The 25883-nt window shown below is 42.6% G+C and overlaps 1 protein-coding gene across 1 annotated transcript; it reads right to left on the bottom strand.

Moving 5' to 3' along the window:
* Positions 1 to 6487: 6487 nt before the first annotated feature.
* On the bottom strand, positions 6488 to 25416 carry abch1 (ATP-binding cassette, sub-family H, member 1; the record flags this gene model as incomplete). Its single annotated transcript, XM_080549220.1, has 20 exons — positions 6488 to 6594; positions 7461 to 7565; positions 7798 to 7957; positions 8509 to 8612; positions 8945 to 9033; positions 9457 to 9527; positions 10348 to 10404; positions 10931 to 10980; positions 11135 to 11205; positions 11907 to 12007; positions 12628 to 12796; positions 13247 to 13343; positions 13590 to 13776; positions 13954 to 14028; positions 16559 to 16652; positions 16895 to 17002; positions 20208 to 20362; positions 21547 to 21706; positions 22556 to 22710; positions 25348 to 25416. 20 exons carry the CDS (start codon positions 25414 to 25416, stop codon positions 6488 to 6490), a joined length of 2184 nt encoding a protein of 727 aa, XP_080405346.1.
* Positions 25417 to 25883: the final 467 nt, after the last annotated feature.

Below are 25883 nucleotides of genomic sequence, written 5' to 3'. Positions count from 1 at the left end.
CGACCCTCCCTGAGCCAAATATTCTCTTTGCATAGCCCGCCCCGCCATATCATGACAAACTCACTTCTTCAGTGCTTGTGCTGTACATTTAGGTCTCTGATGACCCCATTAACACAGAAATGGCAAAATAAAGCAGTTTTTTGTGGGCTGCATGTTTCGATTCAACAAGCCAAACATGCGATTCAACAAGCCATTCAGATTGGCTGCACATTTGTGAAACAGTATCTGCACGGCTTGAGATGTAAATAACATGAAGGTTCATGTTGTTCATCGCCATTTGCCAGCTCGACAGTCAATACTGCTGGGTCCTGGTCGACACGGGGGCCACCATTTCCCTGGTGCGGCTGGGCATCATCCCGGGCACCACCGGCCCCCCCGGCACCCAGCTGACGACGGTGACAGGAGAGACATGAGGGACATGAGAGGGAAAAAGTCGCTGCGGCGTCCAGGCTGGAGATCAGGAGCTGGCACACGATTTCTGGTTTGCCGACATCCGGGACCCGTGCATCATCGACCTTGACCTGCTGATTCGCTGGAGAGCCCGTGTGGACGTGTCAGGGGCAGCCATCTCCCTCAGCACGGACACCGTAGCGCTCCAGTCCAGTCAGGGGAGGAAGAACAGGCCCAGGGACCAACGAGCCAGCCGCCAAGCAGGTGCCGCCACGCAGGTGCCGAGACCCTGCATCTAGTGAACATTTTGGACAGCATCTGCTTTATCATACTTTAAAATGGCCTTCGACACAGTAGATCACCACATATTGTTAGATAAACTGAAAGCAATTGGGTTCGATAGAACATCGGTGAGCTGGATGCAATCCTACTTAGAGGGGAGGGAACAGGTGGTTAGTGTGAACGGAACACTGTCCCCCCCCCTCCCAGTGACCTGCGGCGTTCCACAAGGAAGCATATTGGGACCTTTACTGTTCCTAATATATGTGAATGACATGTCATCAGCATGTGATTGCAATTTGTTCCTGTTCGCGGATGACTCGGCTCTGCTGGTCTCTGACAGGGACATATTGCAGGTGGAAAAAGCGCTAAGCACTGAACTGAGTAGAATCTGCATCTGGCTAGCTGACAATAAACTATCAATACACCTAGGTAAAACTGAAACCATCCTATACGGATCCCCATCTAAACTCAGAAAGGCTGTAAATTTCAAAATAAAAGTGGGTAACATTAATATCACAAGAAAAGAGGATATTACATACCTGGGCTCCATCTTAGAGGCAAATATTTCCGGAGATAAAATGGCAGCAAAAGTAATCAAAAAAGTGAACCATAGAACTAGATTCTTGTACAGGATATCCTCACTTGTCAGTAAAAACACACTGAGGACCCTATCAGGAGCTCTCATTCAATGTCACTTCGACTATGCCGTAACATCATGGTACTATAGAACCACAAAGGCCCAAAAAACAAGACTCCAGACAGCCCAAAATAAACTGGTTAGGCTTCTGCTAGGCCTCAACCCTAGGACACATCTAACCGCTGCTCATTTTTTGAGCCTTGATTGGCTACGAGTAGTTGACAGAGTGCAGCAGCTTGCACTGGGCCTGGTCTTCAAGATACGCTACACCACAAAGACACCCAAGTACCTGTCAACATACTTCCAAAAAGTGAACAACGTCCACACATACAATACCAGAGGAAGCTCCACGAACCACGTTCAACCGCGTTGCACCACAAACAAGGGGTTAAACTCGTTTGCAAACTATGCAGTAAAAATGTGGAACGCCCTTCCTATAATCTTAAAGGAGTGCAAAACACTGCCCACCTTCAAAACCACTCTCAAAAAACATTTACAGGAGGCTGCAATCCGTAACTGGACCCTCTAAATCAAAAACTGTACATACTTGTTGTTTTGTCCCCCCGCCCGAACTACCCATTGTACATATTATATGTCTGTCCCCCTGCCGAACTACCCACTGTACATACTTTGTGTTTTGTCCTCCGCCCCCACCTGTGGTGTATGTCCCCACCTGTCCTACCCGCTGTACATACCTTATGTTTTGTTGTATTGTTCTTCCCATGTTGGATGGATGTTTATCTTGTAGATAGTACTAGTTATTTGTCTGTATTATCTTGTAGATAGTACTAGTTTTTTTTTGTCGGTCTTACATGTAACGATGAATTGAGAATCAAGGACCCCAATTGAAATAAGCCAGTGGCTTTCTTGGGTTTTTATCCTGTTAGTTGACCTTGTATGTAATATGTACTTTCATGTACCTACTTCTGCAAATCTTCTAATAAAGTTTTCAATCAATCAATCAATCAATCACATGTATCTAAATACAATGTATAGAATAATGATAAGAAACGCACTGAATTTGGAAGAAATTCACCAATATCTGAAAATATATAACCGTAAACATACATTGACTATAGGCAATTGAATAGATAAGTAATGGCATCCGATGAGGACCTAATTGACATCAGCCGATGCCAATTACGACCCCGTCCACCACACTCCACCAACAGTCCCGCAGCCCCCTCTGCAGGCCAGAACGCGGCATGCTCCCCACAATGTTGAAGAGGGTTGGACTCAAGCTGCATCCCTGTCTAACCCCCCGGCTTTGGGAAAATAAGTCTGTGTGTTTTTTGCCAATCTTAACAGCACAGTTGTTAGTGTACATTGAGTTTATGATATCATAGGTTTTTCCTCCAACACCCTTTTCCAACAGTCTGTATAGCAGACCTTCAAAGAGTTTACAAACAACCAAAGACGCATTACTCATGAAGGTTTATTGTTTATTCAAAACAAAAGACATGACAAGTATCTTAAAGCACTATGCTATTACAGTGCATACATCTCACACACAACTATGAATACAGGCCCTTTTGTGAAATGTAGAAGAGGTAATAGACTGGAGTCGAAACACCAGCAGAGCCGACATAATGCACCACAGTGACCCTTTGCTTGAGCCTACTGTGGTATTAAGGACCAACAGTGTCATTACTATGACATAATCATACTGTGAAAAGTCATGACAAGTGTTACCTGTTTTAACTACAGTAGTTGGCTAGCTGTAATAAGGTGACCTGAGCGACAGCGTGTGTCATGACAGTGTAATGTCAGTAGTCATTAATGTTTATGATATATTTTATGTTTATTATTATGACACTGTTATGCACATTTCTCATATTTCTGTGTGAACTTTTTAACGGCTGTGCTCATAGAACGGTGCTCTATTCCTTATTCACAGACAAACATAATCTGTTGCCTCATGGCACTCGTATGTCATATGGGCAAAGTTTGTTGATATAATAATAATAATAATATTACAGATATCAACTGTCATGACCCTAATGTCACAGTTATGACGGCATTATGCAACACTCCGTCAGCCACAACAAGCTACTGTATTTTTCATCCACTTTTGAAGGATTGTCAAATCTCAAATCTTCAATTTCCTGTTCTCAGCTAGGAACCAGTAGCCATGGGCGTGTACTAGGTCTGAGGCACAGAGGTAAATCCCAAATTTGTTAGACCATAATGGTACATAACGGTCTGTAGAAATTAGAAAACAAAACGCATGGATTTCCACAAGGTGGAAGACACGCCATCTTTTGGGGGAAACAAAGCTGTATCCTCATTGAGGTTGCAGGAGTGTGTCTTTTAAGGATTTTGTAGTTGTTGGTCAACAATAACGCTAAATACGCGAAATATCATATTAATGACACCACATGCATATTAAAAAAGTTTATTAAAACACCCCAAAAAAGCAAAAACAGCCAAAATTTACGGTAGACAAAAATAGTCTACTTTACATTGAGGCCAAAGAGGAGACCACTTCATTGTCCCCCAAAAGAGGCATGGCCACTTTTTGGCCGTGTCATCTCTGAGAATATCTAAAGGAACCAGAGCCAAAGATATGCAGGTGTAAATTCTTATGGCTGTCATGTTGAGACCAATGCAGAACACATACTAGTAAGAATGCAATCGTCATAGATCCTTTGGTGGCAAGATGGTAGATCGATTTCCAAACTCTTTATGTTTGTGACTATAGTAGGAATCATTGTTCTTATACATCTGTCATACAACTCAGACAACATATACGGTATATATATATGTATATACATGTATAAGGGCTGGAGAAACATGTGAGTAACTTCAATACTTGAATGAACTTGCATACATCTCCTACTGAAGTCGATGCATACTGTTATTATATTACATATGAACATTCATGTTAAGGGCATATTTCTCAAGTTAGGATACGGCCCATACAGAGACTATAACAAATGGATTTCTCCAACAAAACAATCTGAACATAAACATGTGGATGTGTCGCTTGAGTTCTGCAGGAATAGCAACAAAAAAAACAGTGGATTTTTGTCAAGTACTACTTCAAACATTTTGCAACAAATTCACAGAGTCAACCCATATCATTGTGGTACTTGACCCCAATAAGGTTATCTTTCAAGTCAATCTTTACATAATTTGATCTGAATTTATGTCAACCATATAAAAAAAAGAAAGAGAAAATTCACTATGGTAAGAACTTGACATTCCTCCAGCAATATGTCACGGTCAACAATGTCACAAAATAGGCATGAATGTAACTTCAAAATGATCTTGAAGAGTTGCTTAGCCATTTAAACACAATCACAATTCACACAAAACACACATGCTGGTAAAGATGTTTAGCTTTGTATTTTTCAAAATGATAAAAACGTATCTCTAGCACAGTGGTAAATAATATAAAACAAAAAGGACTGAGTGAAGCAGCCTTGAGTTGTTGTCTTCGGCACGTCATCACATCGCATGTCAACATTTTGTCAATACTCATAATACGGTAGATTTCAATGGCACAACATGATGGATATCCACTAGAAAAGGGTACTGTCGATCATTCAAATGAGACCTCATTATCTCAAAGTTGATGGACACTTTATTCATACTTAGTATGGAATAATACAAGCTATGATATGAGTAATCTATTATAACACAACTAGGGGACACAACTTAGAGAGATGTCCCATTAATGTACATTGTCTACTGTATATCCCAGCAGCCCCCACTCTGTCCAGCACAGGGGGGTGGTGAGACGACAAAATCAATCAACAGTTGATGATCTTCTCAGGCAACGCAACTGCAAACATCACACTCAATGACGGACAAAAAGGAGCCAAGCGATCAACATCAGCACGATCAAAACCACCTTTTTCCCATAGGGGATGCAGGCACAGGCACAAAACAGACACCAGTAATATATAGAGTACAATATAAAGAGTACCATCAACTGGAAGCCAAGGGTACTTATCGAGCCAGTGAGCTTAGAGCACCTGGTAACCAATGGAGACAAGGTTACCACTTCCTGTGAAACAGCAAACATGAAGCAAAACTAAACAGACAGAGAGTGGCATGCCACTGAAAAAAATGTCTAAGTTGTGTGCCTTTTTTAACTGTTACTTTTCTACTCCACAAATATATATTGTATATATATTCGTTTTTATAATGTGTGTAAATTAATTTAACTAAACAATATATTTGGAGTATAATTTTACCAGCACTAAGAACTCACAATCTACAGTACTGTTTGCCAGACAGAGAACACAGGTTGGTCTAAATACTGATCAAGATTCTGAATAAATAGTGCCCGTTTACTTTCAAGTGCTTTACTAACCTCCTGATTATAATAATTATAATAATAATAATACATTTTATTTATATGCGCCTTTCAAGGCTCTCAAGGACACCTTACAAGACAGTTTTGAACCAATCAAATCTCTTCTACATGTAATTTAAAAAAAAATACACTGTAGGTGGTACATTTACCGGAATGCTAATGAAAATTAATAACTCTGTTATTCTAAAATCTGTATTGTCTATAAACAACACAGATTGTTTTGAGTTGACAAAGAGAAACTCTGGGTTGGTTTTAGGCTCATTCAGGTGGTTGAAAACATTCAATGCATTTCATAGAACAGTAACATAGAGGGTAGACACTGCTCTCCTGTGTTATGCATATAGTATGACTTCTACCCTTCAGAAACTGCTCTCTTATCTTATAGAATAGTATTTATAGTATTTACTTTTTCTATTCTATATATTTTTACAGCCTCAGCAGTCAGCACCATTGTGAACATGTTATCCCATTGAATAGACCTTCGACCCATATACTATTTATTGGCTGTTCTCAAAGTTAGCTTCCGTGTGCTAGCAAACAGAGTTGTGTGCGTGTGTGTGTGTGTGTGTATGTGAGTGAGAGTGCGTGTGTGTGTGTGAGAGTGTGTGTGTGTGTGTGTGTGTAGGCGCGTGAGAGTGCGTGAGTGAGAGTGTGTGGGTGCGCATGTGCATGTTTGCATATATATTAGCAAGAGGGACTCTTGTACATCCATCCTGTTCACAAGTGCCTATCTCCACACACACTGACCCCCCAAACACACCCGAGGCCTAGACTGCTCTGTGGAGCATGGGCCTCACGTGGAAGCGGTGCCCCCCCCCCCCCCTCCCCCAATTCTGGGTTACTGGGTGGGCGTCTCACGTCCTCAGTTTAAGGATGACAGTGGCTAGGATGAGGAAGAACGTGTTCCAGCCCAGGGTGACGGCGAAGCCTCGCCACACCATCATCCGAGAGAGACCCCAGCCTGAGGAAGAACAGTCATCAGTCATGGAGTCGGGTTACGTTACCTCACAAAACTCATTCAAGCGAGTTTGGAATGGTTAGGGTTAGGGTTTGGTGTGTGTGTGTTTGTGGGTTTGGTGTGCGTGCGTGCGTGTGTACTGGTTGTGTCAATGACACAGGGTCAGCTCAGGCTGTTGTCAGCTATTGTGTTGTGAAGGGGGAAACAGATCGAGGTACATGTATATAGGTGTCTCTCTACACTAGGCTTCAGACTGTAGAGATGCGTTGTAAATCATTTACTACCCCCTTGCCATTGCCGCTGCATGAATCGGGTGTCTAGAATCTAGGGTAACTAAACCCTAAGTAGGTGTGCGTGCGTGCGTGTGTGTGTGTGTGTGTGTGCGCGTGCAGTGCACACGTATTGCTGGGGTTGTATGCGTAGGCTATGGGGTGTGTTTGTGTGCTTAATCATGGCTTGAGATTAAAGCGAAACAAGCCAAGTTGAAGGTGATCATAAATGATATGCACTTCATTGTGTTGTGTAGTAACTAATTAGTTTTGTGTATAACTACTGTAATACTTACTGCTAACACTACATGTACAGTATGAAGATGCACTATCAAGTAACATGGTTCACCTGCATTGTATTAGCCATGCTGCTTGTATTGACAAGTAAGACATGGGGCTTGGCAGTAGAATCGGAGCTCAGTGAAAACCAACACTCCACATGGAAGTGTGTGTGTGTGTGTGTGTGTGTGTTTGTGTGCGTGCGTGTGTGTGTGCGTGCGTGTGTGTCTGTGTCTGTGTGTGTGCGTGCGTGCGTGTGTGTGTCTGTGTGTGTGTGCGTGTGTGTGTGTGTGTGTGTGTGTGTGTGTGTCTGTGTGTTACCTCTATACATGATGCAACGTAGGGCCTCGGAGGCGTAGGTCTGGGGCAGGGCCAGGCTGATGTACCGTAGCGGATAGGGGATGCACTCCACGGGCCAGATTATACCTGTAGGGAGAGGAGGAGAGAGTGTATGAGACCCTGAAGTGTGTATGTGTGTGTGTGTGTGTGGGGGGGTGTTTTGTGACACGTATTCTCCAATTACTGGCTTTTTCACACATCCACTTGCTTTGGGTGCAAGAAAGACAGATACAGGACACTTGCAAACAGACAGACGTACTCACACACACACACACACACACACACACACACACACACACACAGGCAAGCACACGCGTACCACTGACGATGAGGTTAGGGTAGAATACGCCCAGGGCGGCCTGGTTGGCGCTCTGTTCGTCGTCAATGGCGGCGGAGATGACCAGGCCAAAGGCGATGCCCGTCACGCCCTGCAGCACGATCAGAGCAATGATCAGCACCAGAGAGCCCTCGTTAGGAATCTAGAGAGAGAGACAGAGAGAGAGAGAGGGAGGGAGAAAGAGAGAGACAGAGACATGGTCAAGGACAGTTGTCCTGGCGATTCCATAGTTATTCTTATATCATGGTTTCAAGTGATTTTATGCTCCATTCATCTCTTTGGACCATTAAGGTAATTGTGGTAAAGTGATCATTACTGTAGATCATTACTGTAGTAAATCAGAACACCCTCTCCCTCAGTCTGTCATTTTAAGTACCAAGTCAATTTGACCCTACCAAGGTTACTTCTAGATCTTGCCTAAATAAGGGGGGAAATTATGAGATTGCATCCTGATGGGATCGGAGATGCCTGTGTGGGCATAGAGGCCAAAACTGAGTGTCATTGAATCGCTGATGACAGACAATCGCTGATGACAGACAGTGTACGTTGACAATGTGGGGGACAATCAACACAAAGATATACAACTTATGTAAGAAACATTTTTTTAATGAAATTGCATACAGTTGGGATCGGAGGTACAAAGATTCATGAGTAATGTGTGCGTGTGCGTGCGTGTGTGTGTATGTATCTCACCTTGAAGACGAGCAGGATGAAGAGCAGCAGTAGGATGATCTGGACACTGATGACAAAGAGCTGAGAGAAGAGGTGAGCCAACATAGTCTCTATAGAGCTCACACCTGGAGAAGAAGAGGGGGAGGAGAGAGAGAGAAAGAGAGAGAGAGAGAGAGAGAGAGAGAGAGAGATACTCAGCGAGCATAGCCTTGCTATCGAGAAAGGTCGCCATAGGCAGACCTGGCTCCCAAGAAAAGACAGCCGGCTATGTGCATTCTGTCCACAAAATAGGTAAAGGGCAACCAGTGAACTGTAAATACAATCCTTGTTTAACTATTGATCTATTTCTCCTCTAGCACTTCATTAACTACCGGTATTTAATGTCCTAAAAAGGCAATGTGATGACACGAGTGACAGGATTACCTTGAGATGGAAGCTTTGTGACCTTTGACCTCACCTGCAACCCAACATCTGTCCAGAAGCCCCTCCTTCCTCTCTATTACGAAGGAAAGTGCCGTCAACCCCACTGCCAGGTAGAAGGTGATACTGTCGGGGAGTAGGGGTACAGGGCGGAGGGGGAGAGACAGAGAGAGAGAGAGAGAGAGAGAGAGAGAGACAGAGAGAGAGAGACAGAGAGAGAGAGAGAGAGAGAGAGAGAGACAGAGAGACAGAGAGACAGAGAGACAGAGAGAGAGAGAGAGAGAGAGAGAGAGAGAGAGACAGAGAGACAGAGAGAGAGAGACAGAGAGAGAGAGAGAGAGAGAGAGAGAGTGAGAGAGAGAGAGAGGAAATGGACAGGAGAGTGAAAGAGGGAGGGAGAAATCAAGAGAGAGATCGAAAAAAAGGAGGGACAGAAACAGAAGAGAGGGATTGATGATCCGTATGTTGTAATGCAGTCATTCAGGTACACCAGAATGCTTTGTTGTCTTATCAACACTCTCTAGGCTCAGACTGTGAAGTGAACCCTACCTTAACACAGCTCCTGGCGTCACGAAGGTGGTGAAGTCTGTGTTCTGACTGCCATAAATCGGCTCCTCAAACTGAAAGGATAATATATATATAATATTGAAAGTGAGAAAAAAATGATAGGATGTATATACATATCCCTCCTTTATGAAGTGTACATTATGTGTTCCTATCAGGTGCCACCATGACCTAGGTATTGCAGCAAATTTAGCTACATCTGTCTGTTATCATTTTTAGCCTTTTTTGTTTCTTTTTCATCTATTTGTATGAACCTTATTTGGAGAGACGGGAAAGAGAGGGGAGACACACATGATGATGATGATTATTAACAATAATATGCAGTCTAGCTGTAGGGGCAATATGTGGACTGTAGGGGGCAGTACTAACCACTGCACTCAGTGTGTACTGTACATCTAGGCTGTCATGTTTGCTTTAGCACCAACAGGCTAGCACCAAGAATAGTGCGTACTGTACATCTAGGCTGTCATTCAGATTCAGATTCAGATTCAGATACGTTTATTGCCATTATGCATACACATGTAGGAATTTGCTTTGGCATTACAGTAAGTGCGTTTATACTTTTTTCACGTGCATACAAAAACAAATGCAAAAAACAGGACAACACAGGACAGACAACAGTGCATTGGATAGTGCTACATATATAAAGTGCAGTGCAGAGTTTTGTGCTACATATATTAAGTGAGTCCAGTGCATATTCAGTCCTGGGCAGACTTGGGGGCGGGGGGGGAGGGGGAAGCCAGAGTCATTTATCAGCCTGGCGGCTGAGGGGAAGAAACTGAGCCTGTGGCGGGCCTTGTTTCATGTTTGCTTTAGCACCAACAGGCTAGCACCAAGAATAGATGCATGACATCATACATTCAAGAAAGGTTTTACCTTGACTGGCAGGGAGACCAAGTACGACATGGTCCCCAACTTATACTCAACGAAGGCCTGAGGAGGGAAATGAGATGGCAAGTTAGAGTTTGCTTCTATGGACCTACGGTAGTTTTGACATGTCGTGACGTTAGAATTATAAGGTTCTATCTCCGTTTAGAATGATAAGGTTCTATCTCCGTTTAGGGCAGTTCAGAGATATTGAGCGTCAAAGTTTTTACATTCCATTATGTTTTGTGAGATGGAACGTTTGTATTTTATGAATTACTAACTCAAAAATGTCAACATTTTAAAAATAACACAACACAGGCATTAATAAACACCTATGGATCAGATTATGTAAAAAACTCAATTTTGACAAAAATGGAGATAGAACCTTATAGTTCTAACGTCACGAGGTGAGAGCTAATTCATGATAATGTAGGTATCTACTGTATATACCATGTTTCTTTCAACTTTCTTGTTTTTTTATATCAGTGTAGATGAAGGAGAGAAGGCATGCAGAGGTGGCTGTGTAATAGTGTTAGTGTGCATAAAAGGTTCTCAAAGTCCACTGACATAAAATGTGTAACAATGGGAGTACCTCAAAAGCATCCGCAAGTTTTTTCTGGAGCATTACGGCAATTTGTCGATCTGGAGGAAAGATGAGAAATTGAAAAGTGACATTAGAAAGTGTATGTGTGTGTGTGTGTGTGTGTGTGTGTGTGTGTGTGTGTGTGTGTGTGTGTGTGTGTGTGTGTGTGTGTGTGTGTGTGTAAGACAGGGGAATGGTTGGGACAGAGCTTACTCGTCAGGTCCAGCCAGACATGTACTGATCCTCCCTCTACCACCTCCAGAGGTACCTGCCGTTGTAGCATCCTGCACAACACACACACACACACACACACACACACACACACACATACACACAGTGATTACAGAGCACACATTCAGTTACTATTACGTGTTAGAGTAATGAATGAATCACTTATCTGATTCAAGTATTCTCAGTCCAGATTGACCTTTATATAACCCTGCACCCGAAGACTTATTAATGACTGTGTTGAGCAAGCCATTCCTAAATTTCACAGGTACTGTTAGATGTGTTTGTGCCTCTAAATATGGTCCCCTCTACTATTTCCCAGATCTCAGTAATAGTTGTATGTTCAAGTAATGTTGTGCTCTTCAAAAATGATATATAAGGGAACACATACTATATAAACATATTCTTACATACAATGTTAGGGAACACATAAAAACAGGTTGAACTGTCACCATAGTTGCACATGACAAATGTCACATGATGGCAGCTTTGTTTGTGTGTGTGTGTGTGTGTGTGTGTGTGTGTGTCAAGTGCCACTGACTACGCATTATACTCATCTTCAGGCCGTACCATTACACCAGGTTAACTCGTCAGAAACTAAGAGGAGAATGTAGAAAGAGCAACAACACTTTGCGATGGGCAAAAGTGCTGAGGAGAGGAAGGAAAGAAGAGAGGAGAGGAGAAAGGAGCGATACGAAAGGGAGAGAACTAGTAGAGCATAAACGGTACAAGAGAAGACCAAACCCACAGGGCTCACCTCTTCGTCAGGTAACTTGAGAAGTTCTTGCCGAACCCTATGACGCCCCAGTACTCTCCGTTGTAGATCCCTGTGAAAGCCTCTTCATAGGACAGGTTCACCTGGGATGAAGAGGGACAGGGGACATGCTCAGTTTCTTATTTTTTTTACGTTTATTTTTTCTGAGTCGGGCAGTCCCACTCATATTTTTCATTTTTTATTGACAGATACAGTAGAGTTTAGACAGGAAGTATGGGTGAGAGAGAGAGGAGGGATGACATGCAGGATATGTCCCCGGCCGGAATCGAACCGGGGACCCTGCGGTTACATGGTCGACGCTTAACCCGCTACGCCACCTAAGCGCCCCTGTTGGGCTGTTTTCTTTAGTGACGTTTTTGTTTACTTTAACATTAATTAACAAATCTTGGCGTGTCTTCTTGTCTTTCTTATCTCATCGACGAACACACACAAACTAATTGTCTGATTTGGTCCAATGAGTTCTTCGGAAAGAATAATAAGCTAATGTGTTTTGTTTCAAGCTGAAGTGAAACCAGTCTGCCAAAGGACAGACAGGAAATGAACACTTGAGTGAAAGCTTGCTACTTCCTATTCGGTCCACCACCCTCTCTTTGACCCCTAACTAACTAAGGGCTAAAGGCTGTAAAAGGCTACAAACTGTTCACATAACCATCTTGAACACTGCCCAAGAGGTTCCACGAGGTGCACTGATTGGTCCAGTTACCTGTTCCACACTGGAGTTGTCTAAGAAGGAGAGCAGGGATTGGCTGAAGGAGTTGGGGCCGGTCTCATTGTTGACCACAGCCACCTGTATTCCCTTGGGGTCTCCTCCGATACACAGACACATCAGTGAGATCTGGATGACTGGCAGGAGGAACTGAAAACACAGGGACCTAGAAAGAGTGCACACTTAAGCCCCCAGTCCTATTCACATGAATAGCTCCTTTTCCTAACTCCTTCAAAACTTTGGATGTTCACAGATCTGAAAGGACTGGATAGGTGTTAGTATAATGGAAACGGCTTGATAATAGGCTAAATTAATCTGGGTCCTGTTCAGTATGAATGACGTAGAAAAACACTGCAATGGAATACAAAAAAAATTGTCTAAATGGCCAAACATTTTCACCCCATTTTTTATAAACACAACACTGCTTTTCATGTTTGCCTTTCGTCTTTTCAGATCAATGAACAGTGGTAGGGACGAGACAAGGTTCATAATGAGTGCAGCAGGTAAATCAGTTGGACTGCTTTTTCCCCAGCTGTATCTAGTATTTCAATAGGGCCTGCTGTTATCATGTCAAATATCTACTCATGGTCTTTTTCATCATCATCATCATCCTCACCCTGGCATCCTCTTCATCCGCACCATGGTCTTGATCATCAGGGCTGAAATGTTTCGCCACTTTGGCAACACATGCCTGGCTCGTATTTTCCAGTCAGCTGTTCACACACACACACACACACACACACACACACACACACACACACACACACACACACACACAGTCTAAGTTAATGCATAAGATAAAGGATAAAGGTAGTGGGATGACTTTTAGGGATGTTTCAGCTTCATCATAACGAGACGTGTTCACTAGTTAGTGAATCCACAATCAGCTGTGCAATAGCAGAGCAAGACAACATCAAAGGCAAGTGATAAAACGGAAAACGGTGGGGAGCCAACTATACCTGAGCACTTAGGCAGCTCCTCTGTCAGCGCAGGTCCCGGGCCGGCATCCAGGATCGGCCTACTCTCATCCCGTCCGCTTTCAAACGATTGGCTGACCTCTAAGAGCCCGTCTTGTGGGCTAGAACTGAGTTTGGACCCGATCTGGTCCGATGTCTCACACAGCTGCAGGAAGGCGTTCTCTAGAGTCTGCAAGATGTGTGTGTGTGTGAGTGGTTACTACTCAATACCATAAGTGTAACAGCTTTCAGCAGTCAAAGGACTCGGTGGTCTACATTGTTACCCATCAGCAAGTTAGCCCTACACACTAATGAGTGGTGGGAGAAGGTTCATCGATCATTCATCAGTCATCCATGTTCTACTCACCATTGCACTGTGCTGCTTCATCAAAGCGTCTGGGGGTCCCTCAGCCAAAAGTCGACCATTCCGCATCAGACCAACCTACAGAGAAAACAGCAGGGTCATACAACGTCTAATGCTTAAGCAACAACATACCATTTTGGGGGGAATATTTTTTTTTTGATATACTTTTTCGGAGTATTGGATAGAGATAAAGAAGATAAACAGGAAGGTAAGGAGGAGAGGGCATGTCAGCAGGGCATGGGCCAGATTCCAACCCATGCCGACATTGTATGTGTGCACTGTAGACCGCCGTGCTAGACCACTGGACCACCCCAGACCACAACGTACAATAACATTGATCAAGATATTGTTATTGATATTGTTCTACTAATATCAGCAACCAATCTTTTCTTTTGAAAGACAGAACTACTTTTCAACGTTGTTGAGAATCACAATACAAACTCGCTGGTCAAGCCAAAATACTGCAGCGCAATGGATTGGGTGAGTAATCCCCACTGCTACCTAGTTAACTAGAACACTACGTACAAAACAAGCTGTGTTAGTTGACTAGCGATGTGTCATTGATTTTCAACAACGCGAAAATGTATTGATATGAGATATGAGAACCAAAGCATTAGAACGTGTCACATTTCCGTCACAGGCATGGAGACAAATAAAGGAACAACCTATCCTCTATGGGGATACTGTATAAGACTAATAAACTTTGCAACCTTTTCATTACAAACGAGGAGACATCACTATGCAAGATCTCAGACTCAGGACATAGTTATACAGATAGGAGCAATGATTTAGTTTAAGTATGGCAGCTTAGAAAGACAGACAGACGGACACACAAGCACGCACATACACGCACACACACACACACACACACACACGTCCTGCACTCTACCCACTTGGAGAGATAATGTAAAACAATGCCAACAGTGTCATCTGAGAGGCCTTCCCATGTTAGTCACAATGTTGGAGCCATGAGCTATTACAGATGTGTTATGATGCACTTTGCTGTGATATTATGGCACTATGAATGCATTCACAATGTAGTGCCACTCCATAACAGGAAAGTGACGGAGAACCCTGTGAATGAAGCACAAGGTTTATTCATAAAGGTTTTACTATGACCCTCTGGTTGTCTCACAGGGAGGGCTTTTCTCAGAAGTGTGATCACCTTCTATTTTGGGCACCGTTAGGCTACTATCATATTACTCTGTGTTGAAATAAGATGCCTTTACACATTTCACCAATAGGCCAAGACAACATATCGGACAGCCAACTTTGCGTTGATTTCTCAAAATAGTACTCCCAAATTCGTTAGCTAAGACAAAATACTTGCACAGCGGTTACGACCGGTTACACAACTCTGGTTTCCATAGGGATATAGGCCAATGGTGCGTTTGAACAAATATAGCAATATCCTCTTTACCCCACTTTCACATCACCCTCAGTTGCTCTGGATGACATTGGTACAGAGATAAAAAGAGAAGTGAAATCTCAGTTAATGTTATGGTCATAGTTGGGGGACTTAGTGGAAGATAAGCACAGGCTAGTTCTACCAAAGTGCAACTGTTAAAGCTATTCTTTACTGTGTAGGCATAATGTAGAGCCAAACTAATAACAAAACCAGAAGTAGCCTATCCTGTTGTGGACTGCAAACAAACAACATGTGTAAAAACTAAAAGCTAAAAGCACAAATAAACACACACTGTATGATATGGTACATATCATAGTAAACTGACCATGTTTTTTTTAATTTTTTTTTACTTTTTGTACAGCAAATACATAAAAGGAATCTAATCTAAAACCTAATCCCTGGATTTACAGTTCTTCATCTTTAGACTCTCAAACCAGGGTGTTATTGCTGAAGGAATTCAGAGTATTCTGATTGAAGCCAGGCCAAATAGACCACTGGTATTTAACCGAATGAATAAAGTATAAACCACCCAGGCAAAACACTAATACAGTACATACCAATTAGATTTGAAGTTAATGTGAAGCAATAGTGGCTAGTGAAGGTAGTAATCGGAGGCTCACTGAAGCTCACCATTAACATTCCTCATTCCATTCAAAATGACAATGAGCCATCCTCCAGTTTCTACCTGCACCAGCACTGCTAGTATGTGTAATAATGTCTTATAAAAGTATATCAATGAAATCATATGATTCCCAATCAAATATAAGTTCAGTAGGTAGGTGGATCTCTTCTGTCTCTCCACCTCTCCCTGGTCATTCCCCCAGATTGTCCAAACTCATACAACATCCCGCCAACCCCCTTCTAAAACTGTGACAAAGGGAGGACCTATCAAAGGAGCCATTGTTCCCGTATGAGATCTCATAACTGACCACTCATGACATTTTATGGTACTACAGCTAGTACATCATTCTGTGTACTTTATATGAACATGGATGCATGTTTGTGAAGGGTGTGTGTGTGTGTGTGTGTGTGTGTGTGTGTGTGTGTGTGTGTGTGTATCTTACCACATTGGCTTGCCTGGCCTCCTCTATGTAGTGAGTAGTGTGTGTGTGTGTGTGTGTGTGTGTGTGTGTGTGTGTGTGTGTGTGTGTGTGTGTGCATGTGTGCATGCATACGTGTGTGTGTGTGTGTGTATCTTACCACATTGGCCTGCCTGGCCTCCTCTATGTAGTGAGTAGTGATGATGACTGAGACTTGTCCCGTCTTCACGATCTCAACCAGATGCTGCCAGATCCTACAGGGAAAACATCACTGCGTTCAACAAGTAACCTCACTTATAATAATATGATTTCAGAGGCAAAGGCAAGGCAGCTTAGCATTATGATCAAGGATTAGTCTGGCTATCCACTGATTCTGCTACTCCGTGTTCTGTAACACATAGTGGTGCTACAGTAACACGCAAGGTGATTAAACCAACAACACTGAAACAAGCTTAACAAGAGGTGAGAGACTGTGTGCATGCATGAGTGTACATACTTAGCTCTAAGCACAGGGTCCACCCCCACCGTAGGCTCATCTAGAATCAGGAGTTGAGGGTTTTGAAGCAGGGCTGCTCCGAGAGACACCCTCCTTTTCTGCCCACCACTGTAAAACACACGCACATGCACACGCGCACGCACACACACACACGCACACACACGCACACGCACGCACACACACACACAGACACACACACATTCACACACACACACACACACGCACACACGCACACACGCACACACGCACACACGCACACACGCACACACACACACACACACACACACACACACACACACACACTATAAACATCACATTAGAAAGATTCCAAAAGGCAAGGGCAAAGGCATCTCCTGACATGTTAGTATCTGACTGGTCGGCTGCCATTGTCTTACTTCCATTGTCTTACTTCCACATTAATAAGTAATTCATCACATGCTGCTCAGACTGTCTCGTGCTACTGTAAGTGGCGGTGTAAGTGGTAGCAACAGAGAGCAACAGAGAGCAACCGAGAAACAGAGAGAACCTGCGACAGAGAGAACCTGTAATATTAACCTGCAATATGCCTGATGTTACGATTCCCAGATCTTATGGCTCTACGTCTAGGGGTTGTGGGGGGGAGCTGAAACATAAAGGTAAATGGCACAACAAGAAAGAACTAAAGAGCAATGACTTAATAAGAAAACGGTGGTGAGGTACAAATACACAAGCCATAGGACAACAGGTAGACTATGAGCGGTGTCAACCCAAAGAAACCAAAATGAATAACGCGTGACCCTACCAGTGTACAATTCTACATAATGACAGCCACTCCTGTGCCTAATGTATTTAACAGAGAAGAGCCTACGTGTTGTAATGTATACCCCAGGGTATCTCACCTGCTCCTGTTTCCTATGGCTAGTGTGTGACAATACAAATCGAAAATAAACTATATTCAATGTCAAACCAAATGAATGAACAAACCAAGCGTAATCTTATCTAAACAAACTACTAAAGGGAAGGTACGTACTAAATAACACAAATCCTAAAGCTAAGAAACTACGAGTTGACAAACTAACAAACAGAACACAACACAAAACCAGACTGACAATGAGACACAATGAGGAACAATTTAACAGACGGGCAGCCCTCTGATTGGACAGGATTGGGATAATGAATGGGGGGGAACAGATTGGCCAATTGACGACACCTGAATGTAGAATGACAGAGGAGAATACAGAAGGGAAGGAAACACAACAAGGACACATGTGGACGTAACACCTGACAACAACACTGACTACACCTGCCTGGTAACAACACTGACTACACCTGCCTGGTAACAACACCGACTACACCTGCCTGACAAAAACATGGACTACACGTTAGAACAACAGGATGTGTACAGTATATGGTTAAGAGAGAGGGGGGGGGGGTAAAATAAATAAACAAGCAGACAGGGCAGGTAGAACTCTCTCATACCATGTGAAAGGTCAATAGAAAGGTAAATAGTTTCTGCAGCTTGTCTGTCCTGTGACTAGGAGGTAACTGGGTGTTACTGTGTCCTTGTAGTGAACAGTAGCTCCTTTGTAAGGTAGAGAAAGGTGGCCACTGAGGGCCCCATGTGTATCACACACAGGCCCAGAGCCCAATTACTATCACTGACATCATTACTATCACTGACATCATTTTAACACACATTTTGGCAGGCCTGGCTATTGTGTCCGATAGCGATCTATAAGAATAAACATCAAATGTTTAACACTAATACAGTAATAGAAAGGTTATAAATGCATCTTGAATGGTAAAGAATAATTTCTGATTAACATTGATATAGTAGGTATTAAAATGGCTATTGCGAAACAGCTACTTGGCCATTTGACATTTCATCCATGACAGAATCTAGGGACTGCAAAACAGTAGTAACTGTCTTTCTTTCTCTTTGTCTATGTTGTACCCAGCTCAGATTGTGATAGGCTAGCACAGATTAGCTATGGACCAATACCAGCACAAAGGGGGGAACGGGGGGAACCATAGCCCTACTAAAACCTATAAGGTGCCAAGCATGTGCATGTGTGTGTGTGTGTGCGTGCGTGCGTGCGTGTGTGTGTGTGTGTACGTGCGTGTCCACAATAACATCCTGTGTGTGGCAGAACTGGTTGTTGGCTCAGCATTACTGTAACAGATTGTTTCTATGATATCAAAATGCACTGTTAGTATTTATGTCCTTTAGAATTATACTTTGTATGTGGACATAAATAAAGCATCTAAAATGTGTGTGTGTGTGTGTGTACGTGCGTGCGTGCATGTGTGTGTGTGCGTGTTTGTTTGTTTGTCTCATCTGTGCTGATGACTCCATCCTCAACTCTATAATGTAATGAGTGTGTGGGTCACTGCTTCTGTTTTCCACCTCTATTCTAATGATGGGAAAGGGAAAAATATCCCATGGAATATGAATGTGTAACATACAATGAGGTACGTTGTTCCAACCACAGTGATCTCAGTCCCAGACACTTCCGCTCAAGTAATGGGATGGTTTTGTAGTGGTTTTATATCATGTTATACTGAGAAATGTAAGTCTCTCTACAGTAGGGGCGAAATCTAGCACTCAAGGAAGGCCCATTTCCTTCCTGTAAGGGATGGGCCAAGATCTGTGGCGCAGTGAATAATTCTGACTATGGATAGGGCCATAACTTGTGTAATCACAGATTTGTATAATTTGATTGGTTCCCAAGAATAGTGACCTCATGACCAAGGACAGGTCTATAAATATGAGTCGACAGTATACCAACACATCAAACTTGGCTGTCATGTACAATACAAGGACGGCGAGAATCATCCATCAGCTTAATAAAGACATAGCTGAGGAGCATTGGGAGACCCGAAGTGAAGCAGAGCAGCTCATCATTTATTCACGATAAAGCACAGTGCCTTATTGCTTTTACGCAATGGTTACAAAGCAAAACAAAGAATTGTGACCAAAAAAACAATGCCTTTGTCAGGGAATAAAGCACAACTTTGAATGCCTCTCAGCCAATCATAATGCTTGTGCTGATCAACCCATGGTTATAAAATATGATTTATAAATAGATTATAAATATAAACTATTGTATTGTTGTTATTCATTAACATAATTTATAAACCATTTGCAAACTGTTAGAATTAATTTCCAAGGCTCTAAAATGCAGAGTGCTACTGAAAAGGTTTCACTTTATAAAAAGTTGGTTTGGTTTGGTGCAAATCAAACCAACATTTCTATATAGAACCCAATCTTAAACCACAGTCCAATATAAATTATACAGTTGAGGTGTACAGTTGCAGTGTACAGTTGCATTACCTGAGAGTTCTGACCAGGCGATTCTTCTGAGGTAGATCCAGGAAGTCAACGAGGAAGTTCAGCCGCGCCTGTGTGTCCTTGGACGACAGGCCGTGGATTCTTCCAAAGAAGGTCAGAGTGTCACTGATGGTGAACTCATTATACAACGCCAGGTCCTGCAGGACACAAGTTGGGGCGACAGCCAATGTTTCAACAGATATTTATGACAAATATGCGACAAAATCGATTGATTAATCGATTGACTGATTCATTTATTGATTGATTGATCGATTGTGTCACGACTCCGCATCCATGACCATGACCTGCGGTGATTGACATCACCTGTCTGCAATCTGGCTGTCTACTCTCCTCTACGGATACTCTGCCCCTGCTGCTAGTCAACGCCGGATCGTTGCTATTCACGAAGAAACCCAACTTGCCTTACCCCCTGCCTGCCTGACTACCTACCTGCCTGCCCAACCCCTGCCAGCCTGACTACCTACCTGCCTGCCCGACCCCTGCCAGCCTGACCCTGATCACCAGTTGTTATTATTAAACTAACTTGCTTAACTCTTACCTGCTTGTCCTGTGTCTGCATTTGGGTTCCGGCTTGATTCGTGACAGACTTGTGGCTATTATTATTATTATTATTATTCATTATTATTAAGTCATGGCTTCTTGTTTGGACATAATACATATATTACTCAGTATGCTGACAGTAAAGTAGCACACACACACACACACACACACACACACACACACACACACACACACACACGCGCGCACACACACACAGTTCGACTGACAGGTGTGGGATCACATTCCACACTTCCTTTAGGTCATGGAGTACTTCCTCCCAGGCTGGATGTGATGGAAACCAGATTAGATGTGTATTTTTGTGAACCCGATATACAGATACTCTGGTGTCTGAGGCTACAGTATGTTGCCAAATGCCTAATGTAGCCTAGCTTCAGCAGGATGTAAAGTAGAGAGTTGACTTGTAGCATGTACCCTAACGCAAAATGTATTTGATCTACGTTAGTATACTTGCCTGTGGTGCAGTATTTACCCTTAAACATTCATCTGAGGCATTTGAAAATGTTCAATATCGTCACCTTCTTAAAATAATGGCTTAAGTCTTATTTTATATATATATTTTGTATTTTATTTTAAGTCATATTTTCAAGTTTTGAGAAAGACAGAATTAACTGAACCACAATTTGTATTCTTTTTTGTGAATTTTTGTAATTTGTAAATAATATAGAATATGTGATATTTAGGCAAAAACATCTTCAGACATAATTTTAAGAAGGTGACAATATGAAATACGCCCGAACCCTGGAATGTTGACTTGTTTTACCTGTGGCATGTACCCCACCATCCTCCCCGGCACCTCGTGACCTGGGAACCCAGGTGGTTTCCCCAGCACGCTAATGTGTCCCCGAGAGATCTTCAGGGTTCCCACGATGCATTTCAACAATGTGGTCTTCCCACAACCACTTGGACCCAGCAGGCCATAGCTTTAAGACAAAAGAACAATGGATTTGGGTTTAGAAAATCGACCTATGCACTAAAACCATGTACACCGTACTGTTGAGCAATGTTGAGTATGCAACATTCCTATCTCAATTGCTCAGTATGTGAACTGAATGGAACTTACGCATTCATATCAAAGCTAGCATTTAAACAACAAAGTAGTGGCCTGAGAGAATACTTCACTGGTATTATAATAGATGAACCGATAGCAGGACATAAAAGAGGTTAAAGATGGTCAAATGAGAAGACAGATAGAGAGCATAACAGACAAAACAGTGCGTACATACAGTATATGACATAAAATAACCATGTTCATTATTATTTTTTGTCATTGTCATTTGACAACATTTGTCATAAGTATAAGCAACAGATGTCAACACTTGATGAGAAATGAAGTGTCAAAATGCATGAGCACAAGTCAGAGGATAGCAGGATACCCTTCGGAATCTACTGTACCAAATATATTAATATATTCTTCAGAGAAAAGAGAAGTTTGACAATTTGTCACAAGATGCATAACAAAGACAGTCACAGCTATGTTCAGTTATAGCCGGGCTTTTGTGCAGAGGCAAATAACATAATCTATTGCATACTATCAACACAAACTTGCTGCGGTAAGGTTAAGATTATCATAGTCACACAGGTACCATAGCTCTTAATACCCAATCCATATTTAACTTTTTGGGAAGAAAATATAAAATGTGACTTTGGCCAAAGCTTTACATACTGTATGTAAGCACGATATTGCCAAATATGATATGCTTGTTCAAAACATGCATAGTAATAACACAACATGCACAAGGTGTGAGACCAGGTCTGAGGGGGCCACTCACATGTGTCCCTGAGGCACTGTCAGGTTGAGATTGTTGAGGACCTTCAGTTTACCGTAGGACCGGCACACTTCCCTACACCGGATCGCTGATCCCTCCGTTCCCGGAGAGGGGGGAAGTGGTGCCTGCAGGTCAGCCTTCATCCTTCCCTCCGCCAACTGGAAAAACACAACGAACGTCAGAGATTTCTAACACACTCTGTGTTTAGGATTCCCCTGCTGAAATCAAGTTCTGCCCCTAGTCACTATACCTCAGCCACTCCTGGAGATATAAATGGATTGGATAGGTTGATGCCAGATTGCCACCTAGCCTATCAGAGGTTGAGGTTTGTGTTAGCCGCTGGTATGGAATTTAGCACCAATTGACTATTGCTAAATAGTGGGGTTAATGAGGGTGCCCCTGGGGATGCCCTCATTTCTTACAGGGGTACCAGCGGCCCCCCCCCCCCCCCCCCCCCCATCACAAATACTTCTGTGACACTGATTGTATTTGATTGAGAACTATCTTCTCCTTTCAACTCCTTTCAATCAGTGGCTATTGAATGAGGGAGACAAGGACAGGGAAGCCACTCAAGTCATAATATTGTGGCCCCACTATGGACATGTTAAACACGGGGAACAAAAGACTAAAGGGGTCCTCCACCAGGGACCAAAACATGATGGCATTTCTGTGCCAGCTCTAAATGTGCCCCTGTGTGTTGTGGTACGCCTAACTTGGCAGGCTGCAGTGAAGGAATGGTGGTAAATCTAGGTCGTAGAGCAAGCCTGTGTAGGGTAATCTTTAATCCCTGCCTCCTTCCACTGGCTTCCTCAATCTCTGTTTCAAACTTTCAAACTGTCTCATAATCCAGCGTCTTTAATTTCAGGGTGGGGAGATTAGAGGAGATATTCTATCTATGACACATTTGCTTAACATCGCCTTTGACACGATATCACATTTGGACATTAGAAGGATTTCATGATAGGTAAATGGTTTTAAGAAGCTACAGTGAACACAGTCTCCATACACTGACACATTAAAACCTATTTCACCCAGAAGTGCTTTTGTAGGTATTGTGTGGAGGGAGTCAGGAGTGTAGTTGCAGGTAAAGCCTCGGCTGCAAATATGCCTGATTAAGACCTATAGGTTATAGTGATTATAGTGACTGCAAGTTGAGTTATGTGCATGGCTAAACATAATTTTGTTTTGTTTTTTACATGAACAAAGGAGTAATCAAAGACAGTTAAAATACCATAGCATAGCAGTTCAGATATAGGCTATATATAAGTTCAGACATACACGTAGTTCACATATAGGCTGTTGCTGACACCATACTTCTTCGATTCCGAATTTTGGACAGAGAGCCAAGCCAACTCAGACAAAATACAAAGCCAACACAAAAACACAGTAATTGTAACGTCCTATGACAAGGAAGATAGGCTACTTGAGATTGCAATTTTGCACTTGACTCACCAGATTGCCACTCTACCCACGAAGTTGAAGTCTAGAGGGTGACGACAGAGCGACTGTCACTGAAGTCTGTGCGTGTCCACCGTGTGAACATATGAACGAAACCTCATGTGAAAATCAGCTGACAGTTCCATGTCTGCGGTGTGATCGCGATGTGGCTCGATCTGCATTATTCGGACTCGGAGTGAATGAACGCGTCTTTCTCCAATAGGCACATATTTATCTTACAAATAGCGTATGGGCACTTCAGAAAAACACAACCCGCCATTATTATTTATTGCCGCATTTGAGACTGAGGGGTGCAACTTGAACCCTTCACTTCAGTTGCCTAACGTGCGGCACATAACGGTATACAACAACAAATTAAACACCTCAACTGCAGTTTCGTGAGCTTAGAATGATAAGGTTCTATCTCCGTTTAGGGCAGTTCCGAGATATTGAGCGTCAAAGTTTTTACATTCCATTATGTTCTGTGAGATGGAACCTTTGTATTTTATGAATTACTACCTCAAAAATGTCAACATTTTAAAAAATAACACCACACAGGCATTAATAAACACCTAATGGATCAGATTATGTAAAAAACTCAATTTTGACAAAAATTGAGATAGAACCTTATAATTCTAACGGCACATAACGGTACAACAACACATTAAACACTTCAACTGCACTTTGGCAACACCGCCTCAATGCATATGTGTTATTGCAGTGAGTGAATTTAGAGGGAAGGTGGTGGTTTCTATTGTAATCCGTATAGCATACAACAGTAGCCTACAAAGTAGGTCAAATCATCTGTAAGCGACTGACCACCGATGTCTATTTCGCACTCTGCCGACGCGCGTCACCTCCAGCGCCAGTCGATAGGGCTATAGGGTTGCCCCTCACGAGCGTACCAGCTGCCACATTTCGGGGACAGAAAAACACTTGTGCATGAACTGTGATGCGATGTTTAGTATTTTTTTATGCCGCAGCACACATGACATTGGCCAGCTGTGCAGCTATTTTCATTTCTCCATTCGCGATAAATCCGTCATTTATTTCCGCCGCAGTGCATTGGATTCATTGCCATTGCAGAACTCCATTGCCTTCCATAAATCGAATTTAATTGATAGGCCCTATGCAATTAAACTGCACCACTAATGTGTTAAAGATTATATTTTCTTGCAAAAAAAAAAAAATGTCGTCAATTCAATAGCGTAGGGCAAGGCTAGGCTATTGCGTGAAGGCTACTGCCTGGATTGCGAATACGCCCAGATACAAATACAGTCATGTTGTTATTTCGCGGTCCATCAACGTAATTATGATCAAAACGATGTCGCAGGTATTTTCATTCAAACTCATCTTACCCGTTCCTGCATCTCCGTGCATTCGGGTGATCTTGTCGTCGCACCATCACCGGCTGCCTCCGTGGCCATGGTCGCAGACAGATGCGCGCTTTAATGCATTGCCCACAAAGTGACAGAGGTGTCAATTCGTGAGGTTAGAATTATAAGGTTCTATCTCCATTTTTGTAAATTTTTTATTTTTTTTATTTTTACATAATCTGACCCATTAGGTGTTTATTAATGCCTGTGTGATGTTATTTTTAAAATGTTGACATTTTTGAGTTAGTAATTCATAAAATACAAAGGTTCCATCTCACAAAACATAATGGAATGTCAAAACTTTGACACTCAATATCTCTGAACTACCCTAAACGGAGATAGAACCTTATCATTCTAAACGGAGATAGAACCGTATCCTTCTAAACGGAGATAGAACCTTATCATTCTAAACTGAGATAGAACCTATCATCATTCTAAACGGAGATAGAACCTTATCATTCTAAACGGAGATAGAACCTTATCATTCTAAACGGAGATAGAACCTTATCATTCTAACG

The sequence above is a fragment of the Nansenia antarctica genome (genome assembly GCF_963989245.1).
Source record: "Nansenia antarctica genome assembly, chromosome: 19".
NCBI lineage: Eukaryota > Metazoa > Chordata > Actinopteri > Argentiniformes > Microstomatidae > Nansenia > Nansenia antarctica.
This window is presented reverse-complemented; position numbering and strand designations above follow the sequence as displayed.